The sequence below is a fragment of the Ovis canadensis genome, chromosome X (genome assembly GCF_042477335.2).
Source record: "Ovis canadensis isolate MfBH-ARS-UI-01 breed Bighorn chromosome X, ARS-UI_OviCan_v2, whole genome shotgun sequence".
NCBI lineage: Eukaryota > Metazoa > Chordata > Mammalia > Artiodactyla > Bovidae > Ovis > Ovis canadensis.
Genome location: NC_091727.1, coordinates 14,944,116 through 14,969,155, shown reverse-complemented (window position 1 = coordinate 14,969,155; position 25,040 = coordinate 14,944,116). Strand labels below are relative to the sequence as shown.

The 25,040-nt window shown below is 39.5% G+C and overlaps 1 protein-coding gene across 1 annotated transcript; it reads right to left on the bottom strand.

Moving 5' to 3' along the window:
- Positions 1-736: 736 nt before the first annotated feature.
- ZRSR2 (zinc finger CCCH-type, RNA binding motif and serine/arginine rich 2) lies at positions 737-23,753 on the bottom strand. The gene is made up of 11 exons (XM_070291358.1): positions 23,667-23,753; positions 23,201-23,280; positions 19,718-19,808; positions 14,430-14,538; positions 13,996-14,082; positions 11,161-11,199; positions 10,459-10,577; positions 5,669-5,882; positions 4,767-4,822; positions 3,735-3,844; positions 737-1,705 (listed from the first exon to the last, which is right to left on the bottom strand). Exons 1-11 carry the CDS (start codon positions 23,705-23,707, stop codon positions 1,248-1,250), a joined length of 1,404 nt encoding a protein of 467 aa, XP_070147459.1. The 5' UTR covers positions 23,708-23,753; the 3' UTR covers positions 737-1,247.
- Positions 23,754-25,040: the final 1,287 nt, after the last annotated feature.

Sequence of the window (25,040 nt, the reverse complement as noted above, 5' to 3'; positions counted from 1 at the left end):
AAGGATTGAAAAATTTTGAATTTAGTGAGAACTGTTCAGTATTAGTGAATCCTGTAGATACTTACAGAAATTTTTCAATAATTTTCCAGGCATTTATATTTTGAAACAAATCAATTTTTCTTTTTTTCTTGGCTGTGCTGTACAATTTGTGTGATTTTAGTTTCCCAACCAGGGAAACGAACCCTTGGCTGTGAGAGCTAGGGGTCCTAACCACTGGACCACCAGGGAATTCCCTAATGTTTTTTTCAACAAGTTTTCTCTGAGCACTTTTTATCAGAATTGCTTTAGTATCTGGCATATTTAGCAATAAACTCTGTAACACAATACAAAATAGATGAATGCCCTAATGGAAAACTGTGGGGGAGAGGGTGGGGAAACAACTAACTCTTTAGTACTTTAAGAAAGTGAATTTTAAAGTAAAAAGCTGTTCAGCTATTAACATATAAAAAATCCAACAATAAGGGGCAAACAACCAAACTGAATGCCCATTAAATACAGAAAGTATTTGGCTTAGCTTATATGTACAGAGATAAGTAAACCAAAAAATTTTCCAAACTGGCAAAATAAACTGGAAAAGTAACTTGGCATAGGAACAGCAAAATTTATTGTTGACAGCATAAAATTTTTCGTAGTCTTTATGGACGGCAATTTGGAAATACTTTCTCTTGATATAATTTATACTATGACAATGATCAGAAATGGGTTAAAGTATTTAAGAAAATCCACCACAGGACTGTTTATAGCATGGGATTCTTTAATAGTGCAAAATTTAAAATAACTTAAAAATCCAACAATAGGGATGACTTAGTAAACATAGATCCACACTATGCAGTGAGTAAAACAGACTAGAGCTTGATGAAATAAGACAATGTTTGGTGTGAAAAAAACATTTCAACTACAGCCATGATCTTTGTGTAAAAAAAATGTGTGCACACTCATATACTCAGAAAAAAAGATTTAAAGGAACACTGCAGTGTTAACTGGTTATCTTTAAGGGTCAGGATTTTAAGTAATTTTGGGGCTGTATACATTTTATGTTTTCTAGGTTCTCTATACTAAACACACTGTGATTATCAGAGAATAAAAATATTTTAAAACAGGGTTCCAGTCTACATACAGTTTTGCCAGACTTGCTAAGCCACATGAGCTGAGAGCCCTCCATCCAAGTATGTAGCCGCCATAATAAATAAGGTGTACGATCACTGAAAAACACAGTCAGTTTATTTGGATTTGGGGCTCTGAAGAGTTCAGTCTCTGCTCCCTGACCTCCTCCCGCCACGGCTCCTGGACCTGGAGGAGCTCTGGCTGCGGCTCCTGCGGCTATGGCTCCGGCTGCCCCGTCCGCGGCTGCGGTCCCTTTTTCTTCCTCTGCTTCGGGAACTGTGCCTTCCCCGGCTTCTGGACCTGTGTTTGTGAGATTTCTTGGCTCCGTGACTACTCCTCCTCTTCCGGTCGGCCTCCCCGTTCCTCTTGTAGGAGTGGGCCAGCCCAGGGCTCCTCCTCCTCCTCCTCCTCGGCCTGCTGTAGTAGTCGTCGTGGGGGCCCAGCCTCGCCCTCCTCTCTGAGCTCTTCCCAAAGGAGCCAGTCCGATCTGGAGATAGGTAGATGTCTCGATTCGCTTCCCAAAACTCATTGTTGGGATTTCTGAACACGTGAAGGAAGTTGCAGTGTTTCCCTCTGGGACACTGCTGTATTTCAAATAAACCTGCAATGGCACAGCAAGGGAACAGGTTTACTGCTGGCACTACATCCTTTTCACAAGGTACATTTCTGATGTTCGCTTGTGATAGGACTAGTTTCTCCTTACATACTTTGACCTCACAGTTTGGGTTCCCTGAATTTCAAAAATATTAAATGCTCTAACAAAAGGCACTGTGAAAAGTAATACATCAGAACTTCTAATTAACCAGAATGTCCCATTCCCCTACTGGGTTATGGTGTGGAGTGCAACCCAACCAATGGCAACCATATTATTTATTACTTTTTCTATTGTTTTACCATTCTGCTGACTGACAATGCAGATCCCTAACTAACACTGAAGAACCAGCCCTGGTCGGCAGTCCTGGTGGCAGCATGTGTTGAGGGCACGGTGGTGGGAGGACAGAACCACTGGCTAAAATAAAGAGCATGTTGTAAGTAGAGGATCCTGTATTTTCTTACATCTCAAGAAGATGATAAACACTGGCCTAATGCTTTATCAGGTGCTTTTAATATGAAAGACTTTTGTCAACAGTGAAATCTACTTGCACAGTTTAGAGATCCTTGAAGATTTTTAAACTTTTTTGAAAAAGTGGTAAATGATCTAAATATGTAAAAGAGTTAAACATGAAATACCTGTACACCATACACTATATACAGAAAGTCAGTCAAAATGGGTCAGAGTCCTAAACGTAAGCTATGGAACTATACATTCTTGGAAGAAAACACGCAAGTAAATCTTCATGGCATGGGCTGACATGGATTCTTAGATATGATACCAAAGCACAAGCAAAAAAAAAGAAAAAATAGATGAATTGTGAGTCATCAAAATTAAAAACTTTTGTGCTTCAAAGGACACCTTCAAAGTGAAAAGACAATCTATATAATGGGAGAAAATATTTGCAAATCATATCTCCAATAAGGGACCTGTCTGTAGAACATATCAAAGAACTCTTACAACTCAATAATAAAAAGACAAAAGAAAAATGGGCAAAGTATCTGAACAGACATCTCTCCAAAGATGATATACTGTGGCCAATAATCCAATAATAAAGACACAAAAAATGCTCAGTAGTTAACTAGTCACACTCAGAAGCACCTCACTGAAATCACACTGGATTCCTGGGAACTGACAAAGGTAACTGCCTTCATGGAGAAAACAGAGCCATCTCTTTCAGTCCCAAAGTCTTTAAGGTATAATGGTTCTTCTGGCCTGCCAAAGAAAGGAATTCTAAATGCCTCCCCCCTCGCCCACCTCCCGCTTCACATGATTTTTAAGCGACAGCATCCATTAAGACCAGGTTTGCCAAAGATTCAGACTTTATAAATTTACAGATTTTGAAATAGAAGGTTTTAAGCAAGCGAGTATAAAGTGAAGTGAAGCAAAAGGTAAGGGAAGTGGCCCCCAAAGGCACTGGCAGCTCCTCTCATAGCTTCCGGGGCACTTCAACAATAAATGGTTTGGCTAAGCCTATTTGATAGAAATCACAACAGAATGACCCCTTCAAAATTGCCAGCTACTCAAAGACTGACTCATTTCCTGATTCGGCAGCCACTATCTGATGAGTCAGTCTGACTGAATGTGCCCTGACCAGGTTCCAAAGCTATAATCAATCTCTAAGGCACAAAAGTTTGTATTTCAATAAGGCAGGAAGTGTTACAGGTACTGTTTTAGGTGGCAAAGATGACAAGGTTCATTAGGGATAAAGATGGGGGAAAAAAACAGCTCAAGTGAGGACCCAATGAATAAAAAACATAGACACAACTTCTCAGGCTTCCTGCAGAGCCTAGGACTTTGAGCACTTACCTTGTCACCTATACACCATGCCCCCAGTCACTGCATCCATAAAGTGACCCACAAGGTCGGTTACAGGTCTAAAATGTGATGTACTTTATATAGTGGTCTCTGTTCATCTACCAGGTGAGGCAAAAGCTAATCTCCACTCCTTTAAAAGGTTGCTTTCCCCTCTCCCCCCAAGAATATCACTTTATATGACAGTAGAACAGTTGGGGGAAAAAAATCATGTTGTATTTACCACAAATTGCCATTTTCCATCGGGTCACTGGGCAGAATTCACACTGAAGCTGTCGTCCTGCGTACCACCGTCCATTAAACAGAGAAAGGGCTGCTTGGCATTCTTCTTCCCTTTAAACCACAAAGGATGTAACTTTATAGAGTAACTTTCTAATATGTAGATTAATCCTATCGTTAACTAAACTCTTCTATTTGTTTACCAGAGGGCCACCAAGCTCACTGCTTCTGTGCTACCTAGGGAGTCCTCATTACAGCATTCAAGCTCCTGAAGCTCACAATTTATTCAGAAACCTTTTTTTTTTTCTAACTAACCTCTCAGAGATTCTGATGCATGGAAACCAGCTTGAGTCAAAGCTTCTTAAACCAAAAGACTGGACCATTAAAAATGCAGAAGTGTTTTCCACTGTCAGTGCCTGTTCTTTCTCAGCTCAGATCGCTGTCCTTCCTATTACAATGGTTAATTTACCCCATTAGCCATGGCTCCGCGCAGGCAAACAACATGACGAGCATAAATGACACACTAGCTGCTCTCTTAGCAGGCAAAATGCACACTGAAATTATTTGGGGCTTTAATTTCTCACTCTTTCGATTTATCCTTTTCTGTTCTCTATTCTGGTTATCCCTTTTCAGTTTGTGTTTTAATTATTAAAATTATATAAGTAAAAAATTCACTATATTGCAAAAGATTAAAAACTCTAAGTATACAAAGAATGAAATACAAATATATAATTTTCTAATCTTTTCTGTATTTCTAGATCAGCTCCTAATATTTACACTTTTAAAAATACCATGCAGGGACTTCCCTGTTCCAGTGGTTTAAAGACTCTGAGCTTCCAATGCATGGGGCACAAGCTCGATCCCTGGTTAGGGAACTAAGATCCTGCATGCCCTTCAGTGCAGCCAAAAAAAAAAAAAAAAACCAACCCATGCATATGAAAGCTATATAGTCAGGGAAAAAAATCCCACATGTCAATGTAAGTCACAACACTGTACTGTGACAAAATGTGAAGCTGTTTATGTTCAGAATACTTACGATTGATACTGAACATACACATTGCCCCTCAGATGAGGTTCCAAGTTGCAGCTGACCTAAGGAGCAACGAAGAACTGATTTACTAAAAAAAAGACAAAAACGTAAGGAAAAGAAGCCCTCCAGTCATCATACGTACTTCTGTCCAGGCCGACATTACCATAAGATGTTATCAATCAAAAATTTCAAAATTAAGATACTACCCCATGCTCACATCTATTTAAGGCATACTTCAGCACATAGCAGTGTTGCAGGCAATTACCTGATCCTTTTTTTGTTCAAAGATATAAAATGTTACACACATGCATAAAAATAGACTATTAAAAAAAAGAAAAAAAATACAGAGACTAGTAATCAGCCCCTATATACATCACCCAGATTTAATACTAACATTTTCCATTTTTGACTGAGCATGTTTAAATACATAAAACATGAAAGACCCAGTTAAGGCCCTTCCATCCTGTTCTCCCTCCTCCATCATATAGATCAGCACTCTCCTGAGGTTGGGCAAATCCTTCGCATTCCAAATACACCCAGACATGGGCACCCCTGTCTACATAGACCCAATACCCACAGCGCACATATACATGTGCATGCATGCTAAGTTGTTTCAGTCTGTCCGACTCTGCGACTCTATGGACTGTAGGCCGCCAGGCACCCCTGTCCATGGGATTCCAGGCAAGAATACTGGTGTGGGTTGCCATGCCCTCCTCCAGGGGATCTTCTTGACCCAGGGATTGAACCCACATCTCTTATGTCTCCTGCATTGACAGGTAGGTTCTTTACCATTAGCACCATATATGTGTGTCATAAAATATATATATTTATGCATGGACATGACATAGAGGCAGAGCCTGCACCCTCGCTTTCCCACTCCCTCCTTCACGTGCACTGCTCGTGCCCACCTTAAACTGGATCACTTTTCCCACATTCTTGAACTCAGGGAGCACGTCATCATAAAAGTCCAAGAACTGCTGGTAGGTTTCCTCTTCGCTGTACTCCAGGCTTGCATCGGGGTCATAGTCGTCCCTTCTGCACTGCTCCATCCCAAACGTTGTAAACATGCTTTTAATAAGAAGGGTGGGACTCGATGTCGGGAAATTATGTTTACGTGAACACCTGCGTATGAAGGAAAAACTTCAGCAGTCCAATGGTGAGAAATTACACATAAGATACCTGCATTAAACTGTGAGATAAAGACTTGAGCAACTTAGCTGTCTTGACTAAACTGTAAGATGACAAACCTCATTCAGACTTTAAATATCAACACTTAACAAAACTGTTCTACAGCTGACCTATATATTGGATCTCATTAAAATGTATAGTTGGGAATTATTTCCAAGTTCAGGAGTCATTTTAGCTGCCTTTTACTGAAATTCAGAAAGCCTTACAGACATGGAAGCACATGGAAAGAGGAGCTGCGTGGGCATGACAGACAGTGATGACAGGCACAGAGACACCATGTGTGGGACTCAGGACAACGTGAGAATAGTGCAATCCTGATTCCATACAGTCACCAACAAACCCAACACCTAGAGAACAGAGTATGCTGACAGTTTTAGCTAAATGGAATGCAGTTCATAGTTTTCATGGCATTTTTATATTATTTCCTCTGATCCTTGCAACCTGTTATGACAGCCAGGGCTAGTATTTTCTCCACTTTGAAAGAAGGAAAGTGAGGCCTAGAAAAGCACACAAGTTACCTGGCTGGGGAGAGAAGATCCCAGAGATCTGAGCTAATCGACAGTCCACTGCTTATGTGTTATATGATGTGCTAAATGTTAAGGAATTTCTCTTTTATGAAGGAGGTTGACCATTGTGAAGAACAATTTTCTTTTCAGTTTAAATTAGACCGGGTTGTAACTGAGTAATTTTTTACAAAAAAATCTTTCATATGAGTTTACTTTCTTATTTATTCTTTCTCCTCAAATAAAATGAAGAGGGGAAAAAATACAGTTTAAGATTCCAAATCATCAAATTTTCCTGATTAAATTTCTAGCTTAAAAATTACAACAAAATTTTTAGAAAAAAATCCCAAGAACTCTTGAAGAAAAAAAAGTTGAAGAACAAACCAAGTGTTAGAAAAAAAAAACAATGGCCCTGAAATGAATGTTTAACTCATGTTTACTTTCCACTGTCTGTAACATACATCTGTACACCTGGCTGAGACAATGCACAAGAATGCCTTGCACATAACATGCCCAACTCAGAAATGTGCAATCAGTGCTCATTAATGTGAAATTTTCTAGTTTTCAAAGGACTCTCCTAGATTATTCAGCCAAAGACTTAGTTATGAAATCCATCTTCCCAAGGACAAGTGCCCACAGAAAAAAGAAAAGGAATCAACCTGGTTGGCAGTGTTAGCAGAACCAGAATTTTACAAGTATGAAGCACATACAGAATTAAATGAGAAACCAATTTAACAAGGTTAAAATCCTCATGGGATTCTTATCTCTGAATAAACTGGGCTCTAGTACCCAGGATGTCAAATGAACATTTGTGAGTTTTGGAACAGTGCCAAAGTCCCCGTCTAGGGGAAAATCCCACTTGGCCTGGAGACAGTCCACATAGTATGAGTGTATTTAAGGCTAGTTCTACAGCTTATACTGAAAATTCAGCTAAGACAAGGGATACTTGGGAAGGCAGTCTAAAGCTGTGGTACCCAAACCCGTGTGATTCTTAGAATCATCTGGGAAGAGCTGAGATTTCTTTGGTCCTGCCCTAGACCAATCTATTCAGACCTCAAAGAGTGGGGAACCCATGTTTTCAAAGTAACTCTACACGTGGTCCTTAAGGTCAGTCATATCTAGGGACTCCTGGTTTAGGCCACGCTATTTGCCCATTAATAATAATAATTATTATTATTTACCCATTATTCAGATCCTTGAATCAAGTAAGACTGCCACAAAATCAGGTAGTTGGACATTACCTTAACTGGAAGGTCAGCCAATAAATGGCATGGGTCTCCAAATGCCCCCTCAGGTAGAACTGACTATGCCTCTTTTTCTCTTCTCAGGGGAGAACTCCAGGCACTCACTACCTTTGTTCTTTATAGAATAAAGTTACACACTAAAGTTAGGCTCTGATTATTTACTGAAGGTCTTTGTGAGAAATATTCTCATGAAAATTACATATGCATCTGTTAATAAAATATCCATGAAAGTTACTGTCCACCTTCCTACTCAGTATCTTTATACAGTATTTTATGGGAAAACATTTAGATTTAGACTCTGATGCCTAGAAAATCTGTCATTCCAGAGATCCCACTCATTTCCTTTTTGGTAAAAACTACAAAGCTCATTGTTGTGTGGGATGGATATAACTCCAAAGTCAAATGTACTGTACATTCACAGTAATGCACTTCTCCTTTCCTTGCTATTTATTTTATTAAACAGTGTAGTAGACTATGAGCCTTCTTTAAACCACTTTTGGAAACAAGTAAGGTATTAAATAACCACTCTGGTCAAAGAATTTTACTTTTCACCAGTGATTATGTTCTTTAAGGACCAACAAACAAACAAAAAAAAAACCTGAGCTTCCCTCCAAGCTGTGACTCTAAGAAAAATCAACTCTAGAAAGGTTCTAGAATTGAATATTATACTAACTACAAAAACAAAGTGACCAAAGAGATGCTTCGGTTATGCAAATGTGTGCTTATGTGACAGACCTCAACAGAGAAGGACAGTTGCATGATCTTGAGCAAGACACTGGGGCTCTCTGTGGAAGGGGAGCAGCATCTTTGTTTGAAGGGACGGTACTGGATTTTGTAACTGCTAGTTTCACGGAATCTTATTTCACAATTCATCACCTGAGTGATGAAAATATCCAAATCAGTACTTTTTAAAGTACTTTTTTTGATAGTTGCGATGGTGAAATGTCACATGCCTATGAAAATATTAAGAAATCTTCACAAACTAATCTGACTACTGTCAATATTTCCTTGAAATGGCTCTCAGGGATGAGTTTTGAGAACCTGACAGACCATTCCCCTTTTCACAATTAAGTCCTGTCAACCAATTTCCTGAAACCCTTTAGAACATCTTCCCTTCTCTCACTTATGCCCAACAGAAGAAGAATCCAGAATCCGATGACTGCAAGCCTTCACATCATTACTACTTTGATGAAATTAAACATACATTTGGGAAACGTTTCTAAGGGTACGAAGGGGGATAAAGTCTTTCTCTCTTCCTTTTCCTAAGGAGCCCAGATCCTCAAGAGGAGGCTTTCACTACTGACTGGATTCTGTGAATACTTTCACAGACATTCTGGGCATATAGCATCCCAACTATAAAACATAAAAGGAGTCACAAATCCTACATCAGTGACTCTCAATCCTGGGGCATATTACAAATACCTGAGCACATTTCAAAAATTAGGGTGCCCAAGTCTCAAAAACTCTGATTTACTCAATTTGAGATAAGACGTAATTTTTTTCAAGCCTTCTAGATGATTCTAGTCGGAATCTAGGGTTGAGAACCACTGTTCTTAAAAACTGTAAAATGATGTAATGGCTTAAATTTTAAAAGAAAGAGAAAGCTAGAGAAGGTTCATATTTTCAGAGAAGGAAATAAAACTCACAGCATGTATAACTTTATGAATAAAATAAACACGAGAGACAACATACAGTTTCTCATTAAATACATATGAATTTGCCAATTCATATCCCTTTTTATGATGAATAGGACACTAAGATATAATTAGATCTTTTCTTCTGCAGAATGAAAAGTAATAATTAGATTTTGCCTCAGATGGATTTATTCGCCATTATGAATTATTTATCCACTTTAAGTTGTTCAGTCATAAACAAGCCAAATTATAAAAATCATCATTGCCTGCCATACAGTTGATATTTAAATATTTGCCAAATGAATCAAAACATCAACACTTAGTTTTCTAAGTGAATGTCCTGTTTTAAAATCATTGATCCAAAAGAGGCAGGGAACCAGAGGGTCTCAGAGAATAATGGCAACAGTAACAAAAAGAAATTATCAGCAAACACTCAACGCTTGCCATGGGCCTGCCACATTTGACCTGTCGACCTGCTTTCCCTGAATTCACTCATTTCAGCCTCACAACTGCCTTGGGGTTGGAGAGTACTACTTTTAATATCCACTTTACAGATGAGGAATCTAAGGCACTAAGGACTTAAGTAACTTTCTCACTGCTATAGCCACTAAAGCCAGATGCTGAACCCTGCGTCTGTTCCTCGATCAGAGCAGACTGAGAATGTGCACTAGAATTTTTCTCTACTCACTCAGATCCTGTCTTTCACAGACATCCCTTTGGGCATGCCAGTTTTTAAAGCCTCCTTCGTGCACAGTATTTGCCATTCAAAAAATAAAGCCAGGCTGCTCCAGTCTTTTGAAATAGATTTCCTCATCCCAGTTCACCCATGTGGACCAATTCAAGCGCAGGAAGAAAACAAAAGTGAAAGGTCCTCAGACAGCTGTGGGAGGTATGAAAAGGAAGCCCTGCCAAAGAACTGGACCAACTTACCCGGGCCGGATGGGGAAGAGGGTGTCAGGGAGCAGGGGACACTCAGCTTGGGGAACTAGAGCAGCAGCAAGAACATAGCAGAGGCCTGACTGAACATGAACATTTCAAACTCCAGCCTGTGCCATTCTCCAAATGGGAACTTGGAAACCTTGATGTTTTGAGTCACTTAACTCTGACACAATAAAACAAAATTGGTTACCGATCTCCGAATCTGCACGCTCCTGTTTTACTGTAGAATGGACAATTAGCTCGATCTTTCTCCATTACTCTTAATTCCATGGGTGGTTCTGGGTTTTGCCATGTGGCACCATTTTCCAACTGTTGAAAATAACCGTGACTTTATTTGATGTAAAAATCCATAAAGAATTAAATGTTTAAAAGGTATTCAAATATTTCAGTCAAAAATAAAAACAGATTCCTGTAAAAATATACACATTTAAGTTGTGCCACACAATCGAGACTCTACAAACAACTGTCATGAGATGTCTCCCCTGGCTCCTGGGCACTGTCTAGCATCAGGCATTGCCTCGGCTACCAGGAGCACTCACCAAGGTTTCCCTTCTGTCCATCGATTCTGAAAAGAGTCAAAGGACTTGTTAGGGAACTATCCCTTGATTTACTCTGAATCAAGTTAAAATATCCATTGGGGTATAAAAATGTGTGACACTGATTACACATTCTTTAAGGACTATAAACAAGTCCAGTCCACAGGGGTGATTTTTGCTTTTGTTCATCAATTCACTTTTGTTGTTGCTGTTGTACAAATTACAGAGCCTCAGATGTGAATCCCATATTCAGACGGGATCTAAGTAACTTACCACAAAATTAACATTACTGGAAGTAGAGTTTTTAAAGAAATGTTCATTGGCCTCAAATTGTTAATGAAAGGTTTTGAAAATACCTCATTTTCAGCCTGCTCCAGCATCTTCTGCACAGCTTCCTACAAATGGTGCAAACATAGGACTAATGAAAACCTTGAAGTCAGGTAAGTCATATCTGGTTTATCTGGTTAAGAATCTCATGTATAACAATTAAAAAAAACCCATCACACAAAAGGCTTCAGGTTGTAATTTGCTTTCTATAGCACAATCTTCCGAAAAGCTTTCAAAAGACATACAGCTGAGAATCTTCATTCAACTAGGACATTAAACAGCTAACATTTCAAAACATAGTCTTCTAATAGTTTCAGTAAGAGTAATATTTAGCAGATTTGAACATATATTCCACATTCTAGTTTTTAAGGTGAGGTACTAGTGAATATCATAAAAGACAATGGTAGCTGAAACATCACAAACACTTAACAGATGCTACATTATGATATGAACAGTAGGAACTGGGATTGATGAAAAATCTCAAACTTTCTGATAAGGCAGTATCACAGTTCTGCACTATGCCAGTAAAAGTTGACATCCTTGGCATTTAAATAAGCTTTAAATTATGTTTGACAGACTTTTCCCTAGCTCCTTAAAATAATACATAAAAGACTTATGTCTAGCTGCTTATTTGATTAACTACCTGGCCATGTAAGGGTCCTTAGTAACTTAATGTGCTCAAAATGGAACTCTACTCTTCCCTACTCCTTACCAATCTAAATGCCTCATCTCAAACAGAGCTGCCATGTGCCTACATGCTCAAATTAAAAACATATGGCTTGAATTCTCTCCTCCTTTCCCCTTCCTGCCCATTCAGCCTACCAGCTAGAGTTCCACTAACTGCCACAACTCATTACAAATCTGTGTACTTCTCTGTATTAAGCATCAACTGCCATCCAAACCACCATCATGTCCTGTTTGGAGCAACAGCCTTCTAATTGGTCACAACAGTTCTACTCTTGCTTCCTTAGTCATCACTCCCAACTGCCACCTGCTATTCTTTATACAAAAGTTAGAATGATCTGTTAAAGGTAAAGATATAAATTAAATGAAGTCAGTCCCTGCTTCAAAACCCTTTAATTGCTTCCCATGACACTTCAGGTAAAATCCAAACTCCTCCTTCCCACCCACGAGGCCTTACATGAATGATCCTGCCTACCCTCCTGAACTTGGGCCCACCTCTGCCACTCTCCTCTTTTTGGTCTCTAGGATTTAGGCACCCTAACCTCCTTTCAGCTCCAGGCTCAGACTTCCCTGCCTCTGCCTGGAACCCTTCTCCCCAAGATCTCTACACTCAGCCGTCAGTTCACACATCGGCACCTCCTCAGAGCAGTCTTCCTTGACAGGCAATCAATTGAAAGATGTAGTTTCCTACCACAATCAGTCTGTCATGTGACCTACTTTCTTTCTTTATACCACATACCATTACCTTAAAGCACCTAAAATGATCTTTTTGGTTACTTATCATTCAGTTTCCCCATCAAGAAACTGAACGCAATGAATACAGATCTTTGTAGCTACCCTATCTCCAATCCCAGAGAAGCATCTAGCTCACAGCAGAAAACTCAGAATGCAGATCCCTTTATATATGCTTAGAATTGACTTCATTTTACCCACTTCTCATGTCTCAGCAGACTTCCTTTGAAACAAAAACTTTAGCTTTTATCTGGTGCCAGAAAAGACCTCAATTGAAAAACATTTCACTATTAAAATAGTTATTACTCTCTCTCTAAAAAAAAAAAAAAAAAAAAGACAAGCTCCAAACGATTTTCCTGCCCCCTAAAAACCTAGCATGATCTTGCCTCATCTGGAAAGCAGTACTCAAGTAAGGGTTTTTTAAATTTACACTGGAATTAACTGATGGCTTGAGACACAAGAAACAAAGGTTGCTTCTACCCCATTATGACTAGGATGTAAACAAATGCATTTTTCCCACCAGCAGGTGATTACCCAATTTTATGCTATTCAAATGTAGCAATATCACAGAAAAGATACATCCTGATGAATCAGTGAAGGAAAGATGAGCTGTGATATCTTTGAAATAAATGCACTGTTAAGGAATAGCAGCAAAATAGACCAAAGCAATCCTTAAAAACAATCCTAGAAGATACAGATATATACAAATACCTTAAGATTCTTTTTTCGTGTGAACAACGATGTTACTTACAACTGTCTTTAGAGCACAAGTTAGAAAAGTCAAAACTTAATAACAAAAAATATTTCCTAATCTCTCAATACTTGAGCTTCTGATTTCTTTCAATCTATTAGTTCTTGCTGACATGTCCAAAGTAGTGAAGTCTCTTACGAATCAAACAAAGGTGGAAACTATAAAAAATAATATTCACTAAGTCAACCCATATACAACAAAACCTCAGAAAAACACCGTCTGCTGTGGAATGGTACAAAGTGTAAAGCAGGGGTCAGCTTCCTGTTTTTATCAATAAAACAATAAGGTTTTATTGGAATTTGGCCACAACCCTTTATTTGCATGTTACCTATAGCTGCTTTCATGGGACACTGGCACTGTTGGATGTTTTCAACAGAGACCATACAGACCATAAAGCCTGAAATATTTACTCTGACCCTTTACAGAAAAAGCTGGCCAATCCCTAGTATACAGGATAAGATAGGTAGAGTTGGGGGAAAAAACCCTTAATTTAAGGCATCTGCCACAGCAAACACCCAGAGAAAAGCATCATAAGAAAATACTAGTGTATATCTAAACTAAAAACATGACTCTTTCTAAAGAAAAAACCAAGCTCAAACCCAGATATGCCTATAGCTTATTCTTCCACCCCATCATCCACCCCATCCACCCACTAAGAGGATACGCAGTGCGTTTATCCTCCTGTGACAGGCATCACCTCTCTTTCTTTCTTCTCCTGTAGCTTCTGCTGCTCCTCTTCTCTCTCTTTTCTCTGCTGTTCTTCCCATTCTTCCTTTAACTTTCTCTTTACAGAGGGGAAAAAATAAAAAGAAGAAAGGTAATTTTTTTCACACTCACGTTTTTAAAACATTTGACATATGGGGCAAATAAATGAAAAATGTTAACATTGGTAAAATGTATAACATCCCTCCCCCTCTTTTATTTGGCTGCACCAGCTCTCAGTTGCAGCACGCAGGATCTAGTTCCCTGACCAAGGACCAAACCCAGGCCCCCTGTATTGGGAGCACAGAGTCTTAGCCACTGGACCACCAGGGAAGCCCTAACATCTGGTTTCTAAAGTTCAAGGTATGTAACTCTTACTGAGAGTCATTTTGGTTAACTAGTTAATTGGTTATCTGATTAATACCATACCTCTTGTTCTTCCTGCCGTTTTCTAGCTGCCTCTTCCTTTGCCTTCTTTATTCTGAATTCTTCTTGTGCCTTCTGCTCCCGCAGCAACCATTCCTCATGTAATTTTTGCCTATTGATGTAATGATGTGATCAAATAAAAGGAATGGGCGCTAATCCACAAATACATCCACACATATATGAAAGTAAAATGACATTTTGTGAATGATGAAAGTATCATGAAAGATATTTTCTAGAAAGCAGTTAAGTAGAGGTAAGAGGACCAGGATACATGAGTAGTGATCCTGGAAAAGCACTGCATTTTAGCAACTATCCTCCTAGAGGGAAACAGTGTAAAATCATTACTTCTACATTTCCTAACTGTAACATCTTTAGACAAACCAATGACACTCTAGCTTTCTCTTTAGGTTGGCCACAGTGATGTTTCAGTTCAGTCGCTCAGTCATGTCCGACTCTTTGCAACCCCATGACCGCAGCACACCAGGCTTCCCTGGCCATCACCAACTCTCGGAGTTTATCCAAACTCATGTCCACTGAGTTGGTGATACTATCCAACCATCTTATCCCCTGTCGTCCCCTCCTCCTCCTGCCTTCGATCTTTCCAAACATCAGGGTCTTTTCAAATGAGTCAGCTCTTGGCATCAGGCAGCCAAAATACTGGAGTTTCAGCTTTAACATCAGTCCTTCCAATGAACAACCAGGACTGATTTCCTTTAGGATGGACTGGTTGGATCTCCTTGCAGTCCAAGGGACTCTCAAGAGTCTTCTCCAACACCACAGTTCAAAAGCATCAATTCTTCGGTGCTCAGCTTTCTTTATAGTCCAACTCTCACATCCATACATGACCACGGGAAAAACCATAGCCTTGACTAGATGGACCTTTGTTGACACAGTAATGTCTCTGCTTTTTAATATGCTATCTAGGTTGGTCATAACTTTCCTTCCAAGGAGTAAGCATCTTTTAATTTCATGGCTGCAATCACCATCTGCAGTGATTTTGGAGCACAAAAAAATAGTCAGCTACTGTTTCCCCATCTATTTGCCATGAAGTGATGGGACCAGATGCCATGATCTTCGTTTTCTGAATGTTGAGCTTTAAGCCAACTTTTTCACTCTCCTCTTTCACTTTCATCAAGAGGCTCTTTAGTTCATCTTCACTTTCTGCCATAAGAGTGGTTTCATCTGCATATCTGAGGTTATTGACATTTCTCCCAGCAATCTTGATTCCAGCTTCTGCTTCTTCCAGCCCAGCGTTTCTCATGATGCACTCTGCATATAAGTTAAATAAGTAGGGTGACAATATACAGCCTTGATGTACTCCTTTTCCTATTTGGAACCAGGCTGTTGTTCCATGTCCAGTTCTAACTGTTGCTTCCTGACCTGCATACAGGTTTCTCAAGAGGCAGGTCATGTGGTCTGGTATTCCCATCTCTTGAAGAATTTTCCACAGTTTATTGTGATCCACACAGTGAAAGGCTTTGGCAGAGTCAAGAAAGCAGAAATAGATGTTTTTCTGGAATTCTCTTGCTTTTTCGATGATCCAGCCGATGTTGGCAATTTGATCTCTGGTTCCTCTGCCTTTTCTAAAACCAGCTTGAACATCTGGAAGTTCACGGTTCATGTATTGCTGAAGCCTGGCTTAGAGAATTTTGAGTATTACTTTACTAACGTGTGAGATGCGTGCAACTGTGTGGTAGTTTGAGCATTGCCTTTCTTTGGGATTGGAATGAAAACTCACCTTTTCCAGTCCTGTGGCCACTGCTGAGTTTTCCAAATTTGCTGACATATTGAGTATAGCACTTTCACAGCATCATCTTTTAGGATTTGAAATAGCTCAACTGGAATTCCATCACCTCCACTAGCTTTGTTCGTAGTGATACTCATAAGGCCACTTGACTTCACATTCCAGGATGTCTGGCTCTAGGTGAGTGATCACACTATCGTGATTATCTGGGTCGTGAAGATCTTTTTGTATTGTTCTTCTGTGTCTTCTTGCCACCTTTTCTTAATATCTTCTGCTTCTGTTAGGTCTATACCATTTCTGTCCTTTATTGAGCCCATCTTTGCATAAAATGTTCCCTTGGTATCTCTAATTTTCTTGAAGAGATCTCTGTCTTTCCTGTTCTGTTGTTTTCCTCTATTTCTTTGCATTGATCGCTGAGGAAGGCTTTCTTCTCTTCTTGCTATTCTTTGGAACTCTGCATTCAAATGGGTATATCTTTCCTTTTTTTCTTTGCTTTTCGCTTCTCTTCTTTTCACAGCTATTTATTTGTAAGGCCTCCTCAGACAGCCATTTTGCTTTTTTGCATTTCTTTTTCTTGGGGATGGTCTTGACCTCTGTCTCCTGTACAAATGTCACGAACCTTTAGGTGCCAATAAGTGAGTAACATCCAGCTTTTCACATTCAGAAAGTATTACCCTTCCTATTCCATGCAGTTTGAAAGTGCCAAATGCAGGATTGTAGCATGACAAAAACCTGGCATCTCCTGCTCTAAACCCTTGGACTGCTACTCTTTACAGTTCAAAGACCTGGTTTGCCTCAAGCAAAAGAGAACTATATTGTGATCACGTCTTTAAAATAAAGCTTTAAGAAACGACGACAAGGAGTTAAAAAAAAATGAGTTGGTGTCTAGTTTATGCTTAGAAATGACCAGTTATAAAGAGTGATCTTGTATTACAATGGTATCTCAGATATCCAATACCACAAGTTTCCAACTTAAAGACAGGTTATATTTCAAAAGTTTATTAGCCAATTTGGTGTTCAAAAACCTTGACTGTATATTGTCCCACTGAATTTATTAAAGGAAAATGAAATATGAGAAACTGTACTATATTACTTCAGGGACATCAGGAGTTAAATAAGGTTTTATGTCTAGTCTGGAGACCCAACCACAATTTCAAATACTCAATGGGAGAAAGTATTCCATTTCCTACTACAGATTCCAGGAACCTATCTTTTAGCCATGGTAGAGACTGGCATGTTGCATATGCCAGCGTTTCTGTGTATGTCATGGGGTATATGTAGATGTTTCAGTGTGCAGAACTCTGATTCATGAACTGCAGTATTTTCAAATAATTATCCTGCTTTTCAACAGTAAAGTATTATGCAACACTTACAGGAATAAACAAATATTAATGGAACACAAAGACACATGTATGTGATTTAAAAGAAGCACCTAAGTAAATGGGGAAGCAAAAAAAAAAGACTTCCCTATTTCATACTATACATATTATCCTCATCTTAACAGAAATCTCTAATAAGAACAACCAGAGTTATTATAGCATCTCCTATCTGCTCACACTATGTTAAGCACTATACACTTACCACCTCATTAATCTCATTCAATCTGCTCAATTCTACGTAGTAGGTACTATGATTATTATTATATTTTTTGGCTATGCCATGCAGCATGAGGGATCTCAGTTCCCCAACCAGGGAGTCCTAACTACTGGACCACCAGGGAAGTCCCTGTTTATGTTCCTATTTAGGGTGAGGAAATCGAAGCTTAGAGAGATTCAGCAGCTTGAACACAGCTAGTAAGTAGCAGGGCCAAGAATGGAATGCAGATCTGGCTGAATTCAACTCCATGTTTCCCGTCACTACTACCTTTTTTTTTCCCCAGCATTTTGATACTTCCACCTACTTATGTGCTTAGGTAGGTAATAGGAATTAATTACAAGAAAAGAAGCAACATTACCAGTGAACACACTAAATAGCTGGAGAGGGTCTATCAAGTTTTTTTTCCTTTAAAATATTATTTATTTTTTGTTGTGGCAAAGTATATATATCATAAGACTTACCATTTAAGTGTACGGTTGAGTAGCATTAAGCAAATTCCTATTACTGTGTACTACTTTTTAAAAAAGCCCAGAAAACAAAACAGTACTCCCTGAAAAATACCAAAAAAAAGAGCAGAATATTTTTGTCATCTTGTGCTGGGGAAGGCCTTTTAAAGTCAGACACCAAGGCCAGATATCATGATGAAATTGACAACATGGAAATCAAATTAATTAACTAACACTAGAATCTAAGTTAGGACTGATGACAAATGGAAAACATATATATCACACACATGACAGATATAGGATTAATATCCTTAATCAAGTAATAACATTGCCTATATAACAAAAAAAATGTATCCCCAAAGAGAAAGGTTTAAGCAATCTACAAATAGATATTATATAAAAAGATACTCAACCTACGAATTAAGTAGAATATATCTGAACTCTACTCAATACTCTGTGATGATATATATGGGAAAAGAATTTTAAAAAGGAGTGGATGTAAGTATACATATAACTGATTCACTTTGCTATACAGAAGAAAGTAATGCAACATTGTAAATCAACTGAACTCTAATGAAAGGTTTTTTAAAATGTATATTTGAAAAGATGAGAAATAACTTTTTACTATATAAGTTTTAAGAATTGATAATGCGTATTGTGACTGACAGTATGGAGAGATGGGCACCTTGATTCACTCTTGGAAAGGTGGGAAACTGCAAACCGGGATGCTCTTTCTACCTGCATAAAAGTGCATTTTATGTGCACTTTTCCTCTCGGCATTTTTCTAAGGAAATAATAGGACAATACCAAGGATATATAATCATGGATACTCGCTGCAACTTTTTTTAATAATAGTAAAAAGCCTGAATGTAAATAAATAACAAATAGTAAATGAGAGTAAATTAATAGTACCATGGTAAGTGAATGTGATTTAACAGTAACCAATATTTATTTCGAGAACTAAACATTCATCAGTAGAGAACTATAAATTATGAATAGGGAATAAATTATGCTAGTCATACAATGGATACTGTGTTGCTACTGAAATGGTTGATTAGATCTTTGTATCCACACTGAAGTAAATGTCCTATACACTTAGCAGAAAAAAGCAATCTATAGAAAAATATGTATAAATATCGTCCCACGAAAGAAATAAATATATATATATATATTTTCATCTACAGTTTCTTTCTTACCTTCTTAACAGTGGCTATCTTTAGGTATGTGGAGTTTATTGAAGTCTCTTCACTGTTTACACTTACTAATTATATGGATTTTTTTCTCAAAAAACATTTACAAATTAGCAAAAAGAGTGAAAAAACTATTTTTAAAGACAACATCTTGTTTCAGCCCATCAAGTAGAGATTTAAACAGCTTATCCAGGGTATTTTACAAGATCTATTTTGTATAAGATTGTGTAAAGAAGACCTGTCCTAGTTAGTGAAGACTTAGGATATTCAAGTAAAAGAACTGGGCTTGCAGAAAGAGCTTCAATCAGTGCTGACCTCTCTCTCTCCAACAGCCTCTCTTCTTCTTCTTGTTCTTCAGTCAAAGCATCTGCCACTGCCTCCTCTTCCTCCTTCTTCTGTGAGAGTCCTGAAGGAATGTAAATGTTTTAGGACACTATCCGTGTATTACAAAGCCTTGGTCAATAATTCCAAGAAAAAAAATTATATACAATTTTTTATCTTTACAATTATGGTACAAACCTCTTTTTAAAACTTTCTAACAATAAAGGGACCCCAACCACCCAAATTGGAACAATGTGAACACTGAAAAGAACAATTATGGTAGTAGATTAACACATTAAACTGATATCCCCTAAAATGGTGAGATATGGGAGGGAATATCCATCTTTATAGAAGAATGGCAACTGAAAAATGTAGACAGACTTAAGTAGAATAGTCCTCACTGCTGTACCCCACTGTAGGAACTAACTGTTGGGAGGAGGATATTTATTTACACTATCTCAAAATACCAGCCTACAGATGAATACTAATTACAAAGGGGGAAATATCTATTACAGTGGAGCTATCTGATTGGCAACACTTTGACCACACTTCACATCACTAGGAGTGGGACAGCTTGACATGAGAGGCCCCCAAATGTATGCAATGAGAGCTATATAGCATCAGTTGTGCAATATTTTTTCATAGTGTACCTGAAGCTACTCAGGAGAAGATGTACTAATCTAGAATGCAGGGCATTCCACAAAACTGGCTTGAGCTTTTCAAAATAATCAAACTTGAACTGGGAAAGTTTACATATGGTCTGTATATCATATTGCTGAATTACTATTCCTTTATTTGTTTAGTATTGTGGCCTTATTCTTAAGAGATGCAGGCTTAAGTATTTAGGCGTGAGGGCTATGTATATGCAACTGACATGCAAAGGGTTCAGAAAAAATTTGTACACGTGTCTATCTATCTATATACAGAGAAAGTAAGGCAAAATGTTAACAACTGACAAACCTAGGCAAAGGGTTCATAATGTCTACTGTACATCATGGATGTCTACTGTCACAATTTAAATTTGTGGGGAGAAAAAAAGGAGGAAAACTGAAGTGATCTTAAGGAACTATAACAGAAGATCTCAGGCTAAAAGGAAAAAGATACTGTCTTTTTCAATACATTAAATACTTTAATACATTAAATACATTAAATACCTTTAAATACATTAAGTATTTAAAAAGTGAAAAGTGTTAGTCACTCAGTCGTGTCCAACTCTTTTTGATCCCATGGACTGTAGCCCGACAGGCTCCCCTGTCCCTGGAATTCTCGAAGCAAGAATACTGGAGTGAGTAGCCATTCTCTTCTCAAAGGGATCTTCCTGACTCAGGATCGAGCCTGGGTCTCCCACACTGCAGGCAGATTCTTTACTGTCTGAGCCACCTGGGAAGCCCATATTAAGTATAGGTCTAACCAAAGGCTCACCTAGTCCTAGATAACTACAGTACTGAAACACTGAACGATGCAGTGGTTACAGGCACTGGCCGTACATGCAGTTGAAAATCCATGTATAACTTTAAAGTCACCCCTCCACATTCACAGTTCTTCCATATCTGCAGTTCTGCATCCTTGGAGTCACCCAACTGCAGACCATGTAGTACAACAGTATTTACTACTGAAGAAAATCCACATATAAGTGAACGTGCGCAGTTCAAAACCCACGCTGTTTAAGGGGCAAGTGTGTATCTAACTGTATTATACATGTAAGTATATATGGAGTCATTCTACAGTTTTCCAGCTTCCTTTTTTCCTTCGTGTTACCTTAATTTCTGATAATGCAGCTTATTTCAGGTTATTTCAAATAGAATTGGGTGCTAAAGAAGCTACCTGTAATAGAGAGGTTGATAATCCAGAAATTTCTACCAATCACTTGCCAATTCACTCTAGAGCAATTCTTACAGAATATTTCTATATTGTAGTCTTCTGGGTAATGTTTGGCCATCCAAGTGTGCTACAACCCACAGCAGTGTTTGGTTGACCATAGTATTCATGAAGCACCACTAAGTAAAAAATTGTGAGCTGGAGTAGGCCAAAGCAGGAGCAGTCATCCAGAGGCAAGTGCTTCATTGTGGCTCTGCCATTAACCATATATAATCATGAGCAGACAAGTGAGCTGCATCCTTCAACTGACTAAACTGCCAAAGGACACATCCACTTGCCTATTCATACAGGCTCACTCCAAATGCACTTTACAAAGTTAAAAGGGAATAAAAAATATCAATGCAATACATTGGAATTGAAGTATGTAAAGCAAAAGAGAAAGACTTTTAAAAAGTTGGGGCATGTTACAAGAAAACAGGTTAACATAGTAAGGAAACCGAGAACTTTAAGGGCGGTGGGGAATTACTAAGGGCATCAAAAATGCCAATCTACCCTGTTTCTCCTTTTATCCCTGATGTTTTATCCTGTCTCAAGTGGGACCAGTTTTGAATTAAAAAAGAGATAGTAATACAGGCTGCAGGGCAATGCACTGTTCCTTTCATTCTAAATATCCCAAGTATTGCTACTCAGTTTCTGGGCAACTCTAATGATAAATAAAACCTCTATGGCTATTTTTCTCAAGGCCCCAAAGTCCTGGTTCCTTGAGGCCATGGTCTGTGGACTTCAAGAATTGTCCAGGATAATTTACTAGGCATATTTTGGTTAATGTATATGACAACCATTATAACTCAGTACTCCTGTGTGATTTCAGTGCTTCCATGTGCATTTATTACTATTATATAACTTTACAACTAAGGTCATTAAACAGGTAGGTTTAATAAACAAACAGATTCTGCCATGTGAGGGCCAAATGACACCACCACCAGTACAGATGAAGGTTCCCACAGTATTTTAATAGGAAGAAAAAGTGATAAATAACCACATGGCAATAGTAGTAGTAGCATTCCAAACTCCACTCAGTACCATATTAATGTCCTGAGCATCTGTTTCCCATCATCCCTAACATTACATAAATGTAGATACAGCGATGTCGGTCGAGTGGTTAAGACTCCGCATTTCCACTGCAAGGGACATGAGGTCCGTCCCTGGTGCGGGAACTAACACCCCACATGCCACGCAGTGCGGCCAAACCAAAAGCCAAGTTAAGTTTCATAATTAATTTCATCTGTATGTATTTAAATAAGATCAACAAGGGGTCTCTCACGTTAGTGTAGTTTGAGAAAAACTTGCAAAATGTCTAAACCCCTCGAATCCTGCTGGTTTTACAAAGAAAAATATTCGCCGAATACTTACTATGTGCAAGGGCTGTGCTAGCTGCTGTAATTCATGATGCCTGCACCTGTAATATTAGATACTTTATAAATACTGATTCACCATGACTTCTTCCCCCTCGAGTAAGTACTTTTACCACTGTTTCTGATATGGGTCTAACAACTTTTTGAGGGGTCGTGGCCACAAGCAACTATGTATTAGATAACAATACTTGGACGGGAGTCGCGGGGGCAATTTAATACACAGAAAATAAGATAAGTCTATTACCAGAGTCTCTGAGTCGAGCGAGTTCCTGTCGCCGTTTCTTTCGTTTCTCCTTCTTCAGGGCAGCCCTGTACTTTTTGTGGCTGGAAAAACAAGACACACACTCCAGCGTCAGCGGCCGCAACTGCAGCGCTGCCTGAGCTCCCTTCTCCGCGCCCAGTGACAGGAACTCCAACAGTGAAATCTTGCTTCCCGTGTTTTAATTACAGAACATGCCTTTACCACCGCCTCGCCATCCCATGCGCACACGGCAGGTCTTCTCCATGCCCCTCTGCTCCCCTTCTCGCCTCCCTGAGCCCACAGATGCCCACTGGTAATTCAGGCGCGCCCAGGGAAAGGATAGAGCTGCTGCGATGGCTCGTGTGCTTGGCCCAGCTCCCCTTTACTTCATGCTTGCACATCTTCCATGCCCAGCCTCGGTCTGCTCCGTCCCCTTTTCTCTCAGCTCATCTCTCCTAAACCAGCTCACCTCAGCTTCTCCAAAAACAGCATATTCTCGGGCGCCGCCATCTTGCCAGCGCCGCCACGCCCACGGGAGCCGGCCGGAAAAGGCGGGCTTCAGGACGTGCGCAGACGCAGTTGCTGCGCGGCTTCTCGGGCGAGAGTGGAGGGGAGCGTTTCTGACCTAAGACTAAAGGCCGGGGTAGGTAGCTCGTATTCCAAAAGTCTGCACAACTAAATGTCTCCTTCCCGAAAAAGGAGAAGGGGCACCTACCCTGCCCTGTAAGTAATTCTTCTCTCCTAGCGCTTCCCCAGTGCGTTATCATTACCTCTTCCCAACTCATTGTGAGGTGTTTTGTGGGCAAGAAGTTAGTTACACCTCTCCTTTTCTCGTCATCCATTCCCGAAGCCTCATCGTACACAACGCGGCTAGCCTTTCTTTCCAGTCCGAGGCTGTGCCTCCATTCGTGGTTCCACTTATTGTCGCCTTAGACAGAGCCCTACACTCCTCCCCCTTCCACTGACACCTGCCGGCTCTAGAGGCTACAGAGGTGCAACCTCTGCTCCCAAGGAATTTCCAACCTAGAGACAGAGAAGGACCAATTCACAGATAAGATTATGTGTTATAGGCAACTCAGTTTACATTACAAAGGCCACCTGGGAATTCAAGGAGAGCTTTCTAATGCCTGAGTTGTTTTGAAGGCGGTTGGGCTAACCCGCCTGCCAATGCAGGAAAGAGACGTGGGTTCAATACCTGGGTGGGGAAGATCCCCTCGCATAGGAAATGGCAAACCGCTCCAGTATTCCTGGCTTGGAGAATCCCATGGACAGAGGACTCTGGTGGGCTACAGTCCATAGGGTAACAAAGAGTCTAACACTACTGAAGCGACTTAGCACACAGGCACGAAGTGCTATTACTTCAGGTGGAGAAGGCTGGGAATGGAATTGCAGGTAAATCAGCACAAGCAAAGGCACTGAGCGATGAAACAACGTGGAGTCTGCCATAACCGCGAGAACTTCGGCCATCGAGTATAAAGGGCAATATGAGAGTATCAAGAATAGATAGAGGTGGCTGGTGCTAGGTTATGGCGAAGGGCCATTCCCAACCCTTGCAAGTTGAGTTGAGGCTTTTGTGATCGTATTTGTGTTTTAGGTAAGTGACTGGTTTGCAGTATAAAGGATACAGCCGGAATAAAGCAATCTAGGTGAGAGGTAACAAGGAATTAAACTGGGACAACAAGAGTAAGAGATTGAGAAAGCAAAATCAATCCTGCTAATAATTAGACGGTGGTTTACACACATAAGACCAAGAAAAAACGTTTCTCCCAAGGACACATTGCAACTGCAAAAGGATTAACAATCCCCTTCTTTTAATAATTGGATAACTTCCTTCCTGGCTTGT

Excerpts from the sequence above, each read along its gene's own strand:
- ZRSR2 (XM_070291358.1), bottom strand. The coding sequence starts at position 23,707 with ATGGCGGCGCCCGAGAATATGCTGTTTTTGGAGAAGCTGAG. Across the intron at positions 14,083-14,429 it reads AACGGCAGGAAGAACAAGAG|AGAAAGTTAAAGGAAGAATG; the intron begins GTATGGTATTAA and ends CCCTCTGTAAAG. Across the intron at positions 1,706-3,734 it reads ATGGAAAATGGCAATTTGTG|GTTTATTTGAAATACAGCAG; the intron begins GTAAATACAACA and ends GTGCCATTGCAG.